Source organism: Panthera pardus, unplaced genomic scaffold (assembly GCF_024362965.1).
Source record: "Panthera pardus isolate Hobbes unplaced genomic scaffold, ASM2436296v1 HiC_scaffold_8, whole genome shotgun sequence".
NCBI lineage: Eukaryota > Metazoa > Chordata > Mammalia > Carnivora > Felidae > Panthera > Panthera pardus.
The window spans coordinates 113614453-113627495 of record NW_026527013.1 but is presented as its reverse complement, the minus strand read 5'-3'; the positions used below and the strand labels follow the sequence as shown (position 1 = coordinate 113627495).

Here is a 13043-nt window from a genome sequence, read left to right as displayed (position 1 = left end):
AAACTGTATGTATGGTGAAACTGGAAAAGTAGGAACACTCTTGTGATTTTGAGGTGTCATTCCTCTTTCACGAATGCCCACGAATATACATGCTTTCTCTCACCAAGTAATTCAACAGAGGATGGAATACTAATACGGAATTTCATGCCAAAGTGGTTTATCCTTTCCTACAACATTCTGACGGTATGTATATATTGACTTAAAGTCAAGTGGCAATGAACTTTTAATAATGGTAATCCCCTCCCCTTTGACCTACTTGAGCCATATTGGCTCTGTGTTTATCTCTTGAACGGGCTGATGTCTTTCTCATCTTAGAAACTATGCACTTGTCTCTGCCTGTCACTTTCTGCCTTAGGATGTTTGCATAGCTAGTTCCTACTTGTCATTTACGTCCCAACTCAAATATCCCCTTACCCAATCTATAGTGGACTCTCCATTCAAAATGCTTTTTAACATATCACCCTATTTCATTTTTGTTTTACCATATATTACCACCTAAAATAACTCTGTTAATTTGATTATTGTTCCTCCTCATTCCCAGCCATTCACATGCCACAGTCAACGAGAAAGTGCATTCTATGAGAGCAGGACCCCTGTCTCTTTAATTAATTCTGGAAAAGCGCTCAGCACAGTATTTCCTAAGTGTTTGTTAAACCATTTCATGGACCTATGTTCCCACTTTTCTTTTCTTCACTGTAGGTAATCCCTCAAAAATTAATCTGAATGTAGGCAATTCCTATGTTTACACTTTCCATAAAGGGAGGCAATTGTGGGAGGCAGTTACAAACCGTGGAATCAGAATGTTAGCCATGGATAACAGGAGACAATGGACTCAATGATCACAAGGGCTGCCCTCTGCCATATTAATCTGGTCATGATTTCATGATCTGTCTATCCAGTGTCTCTATCTCTGCTTCTCTAATTTGGTTCTCTTGACCTTGTCTCAAACTAAAGTCAATGTCTACCATGCGACTCCATTAGCCCATTTACACACGTTTTCATAGTTTCCACGTTTGTTCATCATTTTCTCTCACACCTTTCTGTTCCATCTCACACACCCTTACCCACACTAGGGGACTACTCTGGTTCACTTTTTCTCAGCTGACTTCCACTTATCTTTGTTACCTGTCAGTTAAAGGAGTGATCACTAGCCGAGGACTGTTGCCTAAATATTCATAGAAGTACTGGAACCGGGCATCACAGATATTTACGAAGCAGTGTTTCTGGGAGTCCTCCCACTGGTGACGAAGTTGAGAAAGCCAAGCAAAGGCTTGGGGACTGACAACCTGAAAACATCACAAGATCATTACCTATCACAAGATATTACAAGTACAATGTGTGTTTTGAGGCAACACACTTTATTCACCTAATCGGTTCTGCTGATTCACATTTTATCTCTAAAATTCTCACAAGACAGCAATCTCTTCAGGCTATTGCAAATCACAACTGCAGATGGTCCAATACTTCATCAAAACTATGTGTAATAAAAGCCTTCATTTTAAGAAGGCTTTTACTGTAAAACAACATCAATTTGTTCAAGCAATGCTTTTTTCCCCTTTTATGAATCAGCCCAGGGGATTTGATCCCTTTTCTAACTTTATACTCTTATCATTGAAATCAGATGGAAAAATACACTCTGTAGTAAAACATATAAACCATAATTTCTTCATGTCAGAGGTATCAATAAACTATACTTTCAACAAAGTCCATTCTAAAGCCAGTTTTGCTTTTAGTAGATTTTCCACTTCATTTTTCATTAAATTAAATCATAGTATTTTTTTTTTTCATTGCCATTCTTTCTTTTCTTAATCCTATCCATTCTTTTTCCAATTTGAAAAAACAATTCCAGTCTCTTTCAATACATTTGTGACCCTAGGACTTCTTGGGAGCCATTTAAGTTACCAAAATTATTATCTACTAAATGTTCTGATGCCTACATACATCTCAACATCGTACAACTGTATATATTAGATGATCAGTAATTAGACAAAGTCTTTACCTCTTTGAGTACAAAGGACATATTTTAAATCACAATTCACCCTACCGTAAGCCATCACCACTGAAAAAACATAATAAAGTATGTAAAAAGGTGGAAGGTCATAATCAAAGAATAGTTACCAATGGTCCATTATCAAAATGAGAATACCTGGTAAGTGGTAGAGGGGATCAGTTTTGGATTAGCAATTACACAATATCACTGATGGTCCTGAACTTGGAAGAAGTATTTTTTACATTTATGGCTTACACAAAGAAGCAGCGCTGGCACTTTCTGGAGAGAATGAAAATTCACTTTGATTTTAATAAATTGAGAAAGAGCTAGGAAAACAACAGGAAACGTTTCAAAATACATACATGCATTCATATTGTAAAAGGAATGGTCTTGCTTTAGAGTGCCATCACCAGCAGACAAAAGAGGGGTGAGGAGAAAGTAGCCAACAGGCATGATTCACCAATGTTGTTCAGGAGACAAGCACACTTGTGACGTTTCTAAGTAGAAATGTATTTTAGCAAAAAGCTGAGGAAATTCTTTCACAGGAAACAGTGCCAGTATTTAGGAGACACAAAGGCTCTGTACAGAGGTCAAAAGGATATTCATGCCCTGAAAGTGACTTCTGCAAAGAATGTCATTTAGCCTTTAAAAAAAAAAAGGGGGGGGGTGACCAATATTCCTCTTTCTTCCAAAGGAAACTAATCAAAGGCACACAGAGAAGTTTTAAATGACAATCTTTTTGCTATTGGCTGGGTAAGCCAGAGAGGTGAAAACCACAGGCCAGCAGACCAAGATGATGATGTGTAGAAAAGCCTGAAGACAGGGAAACGAACACGGTGACTCCACGAGGTTCTTACATCCTAGGTTAGTTTTTGAGATGGTATGGATTGGAGGTTCCTGACTTGGCAAAACTCTGATGTGTAAGACTTGGGATAACTCTCATGAAGATAATTACTTAAATCAAAGTCACTCACAGTAAGTGTAACTAAATTCATAGAACTAATTAAAAATATACAACTTAAAAAACACCTTTCTTGGAAGTACTCTTGACAATAAACACCACTTTTGGGAAACAACACACAATACATGAAATTTCTATGAACTTGCCTTCTGAGAAATAAGTTTGGCCACCACATCTCTGGCATGGACGTCTATGGTACAAATTGTCATGATCTTCTGCCTATCTCCAGGTAGAAGTTCTCCCAGTAAAAGGGCTATCAGTGTATTCAACTGAGAAATCTACAAGAAATTTCGTAAAGAGAAGGTAAGGGTTACAAATATAGAATCCAACAGTCCAATTTGTGAAGAGCACACTAGCTTACAAAACCGTTTCAAGTATGTATCTCAGCTAGCCCTCAAACAGCCTAAAAGTAGAAGAGAAAGGAAGGGATGTTATGAAATTAATTACTTTAAATACAATAAATATTTTAACACCCCTCTCACCCTAAGCTGAGACTCAAGAAGGCAGGCAAACATGAGTGATGACAAAGCCAGAGGTAGAAGCCAGGTTTTCTGCCTGCACTGCACTGACTTTCTGCCCTAATGATGATAAATCCACAACTTTGCTGGGATAGAAAAGATTACAAATTTGAAAAGTCAAATTGAGCTAACCTCTGTAAAAGTATAGTAAGAACTAAATAACAAGTGGTTTTGGTTATTTGGGTTTTTTGTTTTGTTTTTTGCGTAAGGGATAGGACAATTACTTTGACAATATTTAAGACGTATAGGGGAAGACTATCCCACTTAATTCTTCTTACTCATATCCCTATTCTTATTAGGTCCAGTGATTTCTTACATCAATATTTTTCACACTACAGGTCTCTTTCCAAAGAATGCAAGGGAATGAAATGGAATTACAGGGAAGAGAATGGAATAGAAAATGTTGCATTACAAAAGAATGTGTATTGTTTTGTGAAACTATTTCAGTTTCAGACTTTTGAGGGTATACATACATGTGTAAACTAGATCTGATATAAAATATTTACCATTAATTGTGTCAAATCTAAATTAAAGTTACTCTCTTAAGCGGTCATTTTGTGAGCATATTTATTTACTCAGAACATGTCTGCCTTATTCAAGGCTTATTAGCCAGCCTTGCCTCCCCACCCCCGCCAAATTCTGCCTTATTTCAGGGTAACAGAGTAAAATAATACTGTCCCCTTTTTCCTTTTTTTCGCCCCGCAAAGGAAAGTCAATTACAAACCGTTAGAGCTCCTGAGAGAGTTGGTAATGAGTGAATATGACACATCACCAGAGGCTCTCAAACCTTTGTGACCTCCTGTCAAAAACACGCTTCCTACAGCACTATTAACACATCCCAGAAAACAGCCAACACTGCAGACTTCCCCAAGCCCGCTGTGCAGCTGAACTGGAGAAGGTTATGTAACTGTACTATGAATGGAGAAGGCAGGCCAAAAGGTAATAACCATAACACACAGTTTATATGAAATCAGATTGTGCAAGGTGCCAGGCACTGACAAACCATATTGTCCACATCGTTCGATTCAATCTTTGCAAAAATCTATTACTATCCTAACTTTGCAGATGAAGAAACTGAGGCACAAGCATATTAGCAGGGGAGGGGTAATTCAAATCCAGACAGTATGCCTTCAACGCCTGAGCTCTTACTGGTCACATCACACAAATTTTCTCTCCCAGCCTCAGCAAGACCAACCCACCACCAACTTTGAGGTGGAGAAATCCACTGTGTAAGAGGCATTCGAGACAGGGGTGCCTGGGTGGCTCAGGTGGTTGAGCGTCCAACTCGATTTCAGCTTAGGTCATGATGGCACAGTTTGTGAGTTCGAGCCCACGTCGGGTTGTGTACTGACAGTGCAGAGCCTACTTGGGATTCTCTCCCTCTCTCTCTGCCCCTCCCCTGCTTGTGCTTTCTCTGTGAAAATAAACATTTTTAAAATTTTATTATAAAAAAAGGTCTTTGAAAGGGATTCAAAATCAAACCCAATGGAAAGTTTGTTCAAAGGAATAAAAAATATTTACTTTAGACATTCACAATATACAACATCCTTATAAGCATTTATCTACTTTTAATAGTTTACGTCTATAAAATGTGGCCACTTTATTTAAAAAAAAAAAAAGCACACGTGATCATTATTTCACACACACCATGTTCACTATCCCCTGGATTTTAGGTTCCATGAAGGCATACGTGTGCCTGTCTAGTACATGACTTTATCCCCAGAGCCACTAAGGGGCTAGCTGTCAAACAGTAGGTACTCAGTCTTTGCTGAGTAGATTAATACGTGTACATTATTAGCCTCTGCACATGTAAGCTGACCAACAAAATTCATATGCATGTTGGTTAGAAAAGAGGTGTTTTGGCATTGCATATTTTCTCATCTTGGTTGAGACAGCCAGTCTTTAAAGTCTCAACTTGTATACCAGTTCCAGTATTTGGTTAAAAAGAATTGGCTGTAATGACAGTAATAATAACTTATGCCTTGTGAGAACATTTATAATTTCAAGTGCTTTCACATGCGTTGTCTTGTCTGAGGCTCCTACAACCTGTGATTTCTCCATTATTGATTCATTTTTAACAAAAGTTCATCCAAGTGAAAGATGATTAAAAATACAGCTCGTCAACATTATCTGTTCAGCATCCTATGTTGGGGATCTGACATTTTTCGGGATTAAACGTTCCTAGCAATGCTCTTTTTTAAGCCATAAAATTCTGTACCCACAAAAATAGAGTTATAAAAGGTCTATCATTTCGGTGGTAGCATCAGGCACTATCACTAGATGGTCATATTATCAATACCTACAAGTTTATGGCCCATGACATATAAAATGTACCTTGGCAGCTTTTAAAAAACATATAGCCTGTCGGGGTGCCTGAGTGGCTCAGTTGGTTGAGTGTCCAACTTCAGCTCAGGTCACGATCTCACGGTTGGTGGGTTCGAGTCCCACATCAGGCTCTGTGCTGACAGCTCAAAGTCTGGAGCCTGGTTCAGATTCTGCCTCCTTCTCTCTGCCCCTCCCCCACTCACACTGTATCGCTCTCAAAAATGAATAAAAGCTAAAAAAAAAATTAAAAAAAAAAGAAAACATATAGCCTGTCATGTAATCAGCACTTATTCTTGCCCTTGCTCAAAGCAGTGTTATAAGAGTTTCTGCTAGGATCACAGATGTTTGCCTTAAGTCAACTGCCTATACCTCACCTTGAAACTCAAGCAGCTGTTTTCCTCGTACACCTTAGCTTTAGCTGGAGCATAAATAGAGCATATATCCTGAACCAGAGAGAAGCCTCCTTCCAATACAATCCAAACTCCTCTTCGTGAGCACAAAGCCCTCTAGGACCTGCCACCACTCGTTTCCCACCGCACATCACTCTGCCTGCCTGGCCTTCCTGACGTCCCTCTGTCACGGCTGCTTCATGGCCACAGAAACTCTTTCTTTCCTGTGCCTGGACATATTCCCTTTGATCTTTGTGCAGCTGGCTTTCTGTCATCATCCATATCTTACTTCAAACTCACCTCATCAGACTGGCCTTCCCTGGTCATCCCATTTACTATCATCCCCTACCCCATTATTCTATAGGTTCCTATTTTCTTTTCTTCGTGGTACTTACTAGTATCCTACCATTCAGTTACTTATTTCCTTATTTACTATTTGACTCCTCCCCTGACTATAAGCTCTAAAGGAGCAAGACCCTTACATGTCTTATTCACTACCACAATCCCATACCCGGTAGAGTGGCCAGCATAAGGCATCATCTCAGTACGCACTCATTATAGGAATGTAGGAAGGAAGAAATGAACAAACGAAGAACAGCAACAGTACGCACCAAAGCACAATTTTGTTCTTTCAATCACACAGCAAGACAAACGTGATTACTGTTTCCAGGGGTTACAGGTCAAAGCAGAATGCAGGTAAATAACTATAATCATTTTGCTGGAACAAGAAGTAGCTACAATGGCACACAGAAAAGGGGCCTTGCCTAATCAAGGGCTTGGAAAGACATTTCAGAGAAAAGGGTATTTTGGCTAAAACTTAAGGGATGAGTGTAATTTAGGTTGTAAAAACTCAAAGGCTGCCCACCCACAGAAGCAGGGAGTAAGCCACCAGAAGCACCCATGTGAACACCCAGCACATGGCAGGTGACCCTGTCAGGGAACTTAAAGAAGTGCAGCATGGGAGAAGGGCAGAGTGTGGTAGACCACACAGGTACAGATGATAGAGAAAGAGGGGTCCAAACACACAGGGCTTGGCCAGCTTATTGAAGGGTCTGAACTTCAAGGGCAACAAGATGTTGCTAAAGGGTTCTAGGAAGTGTGCTAATAATTCGATATTTGTTTTTAAAATATTTCTCTGCCTGTGATGATGGATTGGAGGGAAACAAGACTAGAGAGAAACAGCCCTGGAGAGGAGGGAGGGAGACAGAGCCATCCAAGTGAGAAAAGTGTCTGGAACCAGGATATTAATGAAGTGGTGAGGGAAGCAGCGAGAACAGATATATTTAGGGTAACGGAAGAGATCTGGTGGTTGATTAGACAGTAGGTAAAGTCAGAGTCAAATGGGCTTCTAGGTAAGAAACTGGTGAAGGCCATTGGTGCTTTGTTCTGAGCTTGAGAACATTAGACAAGCAGGTTTGAGAAGAAGAGTGAACATATTTTCAATGTTGTAGGCTTGATGTGCCCATCAGACTTTCAATGGAGAAGCCCAATATGCTTTTTGGTTGTGCCTGAGGCGAGAGGTCTGGGCTGGAGATGACAGTCATGAGCATATTACAAAAGAAAGGGAGAAGACATAAAAGTAGATGAAATTAGCAGGGATGTATGGTATGGTGAGAAGAAAAAGGAACATAAGTCAGCACCATAAGGAAAAGCCACAAAGGAGCAGGAGGAAGAAAATCAAGAAAAGAAAACTGAAGAAGAGTCCAAGAGGTTGGTGGCAAAGGAGAATTCAAACAGGCATGAAATAAGGGGGAGAGTATTAAAGCAAGAGGAAGTACTTCTAATGACAACACAATGCGATTCAGTCAAGTGGTGGAAATGGGGTCATGGAGACAAATAAGAATGAGCCAAGTTACAGGGTTGGAGCAGAAAATGGGAGATGGGACATAAAGGAATCAATTTTGCTAGTTATTTTGCCTGTGAGTAATGAGACACTTGGGAATGTTTATAAACTGACAGCAATGAGCCAGGATGAGAACAGGAAGACACAGGAGAAAAGGTACTGAGGGAATCCTGGGAGTCCACATCAGAAGAAACCCAGAGCACAAATGAAGAAGTGGCTCCTGACACTCAGGCCATGCTTCCACTCTCACAAAGAGTGGTGCACCGAGCTCAGTATCAGCCCCATGGTCATTCATCTAGTTCCTCTCTGACAGCAGCAACAAATAATAAGAGCTGACATTTAATGAGCTCTTACTACCTAATAAGCACTGTGTGTGTGCACGCGTATGTAGGCATATACGTATATACGTACATAATTCTAATTTAATCATCACAATAGCCCTATGAGGGAGGTACATTATTCCAATTTTATGTATGAGAATTTGCTCAAGCTCACACAGTTATAAACAGTGGAACCAGCGTTTAGGACCAGGCACTAGGATTTTACTGTGTATTCATTACCCTGATTCCAAAACCAGACAGAGACCCCACTAAAAAGGAGAACTATAGACCAATTTCCCTGATGAACATGGATGCAAAAATCCTCAACAAGATATTAGCCAACTGGATCCAACAATACATTAAAAAAGTTATTCACCACGACCAAGTAGGATTTATACCTGGGATGCAGGGCTGGTTCAATATCCGCAAAACAATTCACGTGATTCATCACATCAATAAAAGAAAGGACAAGAACCATGTGATCCTCTCAATAGATGCAGAGAAAGCATTTCAAAAAATACAGCATTCTTTCTTGATAAAAACCCTCAAGAAAGTAGGGATAGAAGGACCATACCTTGAGATGATAAAAGCCATATACGAGCGACCCAACACTAATATCATCCTCAATGGGGAAAAACTGAGAGCTTTCCCCCTCAGATTGGGAACAAGATAGGGATGTCCACTCTCACCACTGTTATTCAACATAACATCGGAAGTCTTAGCCTCTGCAATCAGACAACACAAAGAAATAAAAGGCATCCAAATCAGCCAGGAGGAGGTCAAACTTTCACTCTTCGCAGATGACATGATACTCTATATGGAAAACCCAAAAGATTCCACCAAAAAACTCCTAGAACTGATTCATGAATTCAGCAAAGTTGCAGGATATAAAATCAATGCACAGAAATCAGTCGCATTCCTATGCACCAACAATGAAATGACAGAAAGAGAAATCAAGGAATTGATCCCATTTACAGTTGCACCAAAAACCATAAAATACCTAGGAATAAATCTAACCAAAGAGGTGAAAAATCTATACACTGAAAACTATAGAAAGCTGATGAAAGAAATTGAAGAAGACACAAAGAAATGGAAAAAGATTCCATGCTCCTGGATAGGAAGAACAAACACTGTTAAAATGTCGATACTGCCCAAAGCAATCTACATATTCATCGCGATTCCTATCAAAATAACACCAGCACTCTTCACAGAGCTAGAACAAACAATCCTAAAATTTGTATGGAACCAGAAAAGACCCCAAATAGCCAAAGCAATGCTGAAAAAGAAAACCAAAGCAGGAGGCATCACAATCCCAGACTTCAAGTTATACTACAAAGCTGTAATCATCAAGACAGTATGGTACTGGCACAAGAACAGACACTCAGATCAATGGAATAGAGAACGCAGAAATGGACCCACAAATGTATGGCCAACTCATCTTTGACAAAGCAGGAAAGAATATCCAATGGAATAAAGACAGTCTCTTCAGCAAGTGGTGCTGGGAAAACTGGATGGCGACATGCAGAAGAATGAACCTGGACCACTTTCTTAGACCATACACAAAAATAAACTCAAAATGGATCAAAGACCTCAATGTAAGACAGGAAGCCATCAAAATCCTCGAGGAGAAAGCAGGCAAAAACCTCTTTGATCTTGCCCGCAGCAATTTCTTATTCAACACGTCTCCGGAGGTAAGGGAGACAAAATCAAAAATTAACTACTGGGACCTCATCAAAATAAAAAGCTTCTGCACAGTGAAGGAAACAATCAGCAAAACTAAAAGGCAACCGACAGAATGGGAGAAGATATAAGCAAATGACATATCAGATAAAGGATTAGTATCCAAAATCTAGAAAGAACTTATCAAACTCAACACCCAAAAAACAAAGAATCCAGTGAAGAAATGGGCAAAAGACAGGAATAGACATTTCTCCAAAGAAGACATCCAGATGGCCAACCGACACATGAAAAAATGCTCAACATCACTCATCATCAGGGAAATACAAATCAAAACCACAATGAGATACCACCTTACACCTGTCAGAATGGCTAACAGTAACAATTCACGCAACAACAGATGTCGGTGAGGATGTGGAGAAAGAGGATCTTTTTGCATTGTTGGTGGGAATGCAAGCTGGTACAGCCACTCTGAAAAACAGTATGGAGGTTCCTCAAAAAACTAAAAATAGAACTACCCTATAACCCAGCAATTGCACTACTAGGCATTTATCCAAGGGACAGGTGTGCTGTTTTGAAGGGACACGTGCACCCCCATGTTTATAGCAGCACTATCAACAATAGCCAAAGTATGGAAAGAGCCCAAATGTCCATAGATGGATGAATGGATAAAGAAGTGGTGTATATATATATACAATGGAGTATTACTCAGCAATCAAAAAGAATGAAATCTTGCCATTTGCAACCACGTGGATGGAACTGGAGGGTATTATGCTAAGTGAAATTAGTCAGTCAGAGAAAGACAAAAATCCTATGACTTCACTCATATGAGGACTTTAAGAGACAAAACAGATGAACATAAGGGATGGGAAACAAAAATAATATAAAAACAGGGAGGGGGACAAAACAAAAGAGACTCATAAATATGGAGGACAAACTGAGGGTTGCTGGAGGGGTTGTGGGAGGGGGAATGGGCTAAATGGGTAAAGGGGCATTAAGGAATCTCATTGCTTTACTATACACTAATTTGGATGTAAATTTTAAAAAATAAAAAATAAAGTTAAATTAAAAAAAAATAAAAATAAAACACAAAACTTCCCCACATGGATAGCATATTCATTATCAGCTCATCCTGGCCAGAGAAGAGCTGACATGCAGAAATAAGTAGGTATCCACCACTTACGAATTCTCTTATTTGGTTAAAAATGGAAACACTTCCCAAAAAAGCCACATGCATCATGACCACCACTGAGGTTTCTACGCCACAAATGTCTAAGACACTAAGGTGTTCAAAAAGAGGGCCACCTGCCTGGTGGGATGATGGTGAGCTCACCGTGAAAGAAGGTGTCAGGCAAAGAAAGCAGCAGACTCAAGGTCAGGAAAAGGAATGGTTCTTGATACAGGTGGTAGCTGACTGTCCATTTTGTCCAGACCCAACTCCTGTGGTGGTACCCCATTAAGAGAACCTATATGGGAACCTAAAGAACCAGGTCCCTAAATGCTACAGGCTTAAATAAGGCAACACAAGAAGAAGAACATCTTCCTTGCAGCAGAAGGGCTCCAATTTCTGACTGTGGGCATCTGGGCATCTGACATGGCAGATTTCCCAACCTAGGCACAGCCCAGCCGTGGTGGCCATGAAGCTGGAAGGGCTCTTCTCTGAGAAGAGATATTAAGATCTGAGCTCATGGTCCTCAGCAAACCAAAGTGAATATTGCAATGTAACTACTATAGCCCTTTTGGGGGGGGGGGGGGGCGTGGAGGGGTGAGCTACCAGAACCCTCAATCCCTTCCCAACTGGTTGTAACACAGAAGTAACATTCTTTTTGTTTTATAATGAGAGCATCTAGGATCTCTAATCCTGAAAAACACCCAGGTTTCAGCTTTAGCAGCATCAGAAACAACGGATTTTCATTTCAGCTGGAACAAAGGAAACTGCAAAAGAAACTAGATCCCATAGTCCTTTGACACTATCAGATCATTGCGGTGGCCCCGTTTGTTGCCTTCCTTTCCACTGTTCATCTCCTACTACTCCTCTAATCGTATTGGTAAAACCACCACAAAATTAAGCAATGAATGTCAGAGACAGCGAGGGTAATCACCTCATTCTTGACACTAATGGAAATGATTCCAAAGTTTCACCATTAAGCATGATTTTCTCTGCAGGTTTCTGGTAGATATTCTTCATCGAGTTATAAAGTTTCCTTCAAATCCTTGCATTAGAAAAGAAAAAGGTGTAACATCAATAAGCTCCCACCTTAAGAAACTTGAACAAGAGGAGCAAATTCAAGTAAGTAGAAGGAAGTAATCAAGATAAAGCTGAAATACGTGAAATATAAAACAACAGAAAAATTAACACAAAGATTACTTCTCTGAAAATGTAAATAAACCTGATACACAAAAAGAAAGTCTGATTAAAAACAGAAAAGAGAGGGGCGCCTGGGTGGCTCAGTCGGTTAAGTGTCCGACTTCGGCTCAGGTCACGATCTCGCGGTCCGTGAGTTCGAGCCCCGCGTCGGGCTCTGGGCTGATGGCTCAGAGCCTGGAGCCTGCTTCCGGTTCTGTGTCTCCCTCTCTCTCTGCCCCTCCCCCGTTCATGTTCTGTCTCTCTCTGTCTCAAAAATAAATAAAAAAACGTTAAAAAAAAACCAAACAAACAGAAAAGAGAGGGATAGAAAACACAAATCACCAACACCAGGAATGCAAGAGGGACATGATGTGAGATCCTCCCGATGTGCTAAGGATAATGTCAGGAAACAAAGACCAATTCATGTCAATACATCTAAAAACTTAGGTGCAGACAGTCAATATTTGACTCTACCGCAGCGATTCCACATAGCCACCACAGCGTGAATGCAGCCAAACACAGAGGCACTGGGTAGGATTGGGCCAGAGGGCTGTAACTTGCCAGTCGTTGACTTAAATGAAATGGATGAATACCTTGAAAAACACAACTTTCAAAAGGGACACACGAAAAAAAGAAAAAGCTACATAGCAGCATGCATATGAAATTGAATTAT

General features: G+C 40.2%; 1 protein-coding gene across 1 annotated transcript in view; it reads right to left on the bottom strand.

Moving 5' to 3' along the window:
* DNAH11 (dynein axonemal heavy chain 11) overlaps positions 1-13043 on the bottom strand; it is a 358971-nt gene that overhangs the window by 209159 nt on the left and 136769 nt on the right. The window contains exons 31-32 of the mRNA XM_053898599.1: positions 3098-3229; positions 1126-1286 (exon numbers count right to left, since the gene is read on the bottom strand). Coding sequence (XP_053754574.1) covers positions 1126-1286; positions 3098-3229 — 293 coding nt within the window. The remainder of the gene's footprint in view (positions 1-1125; positions 1287-3097; positions 3230-13043) is intronic.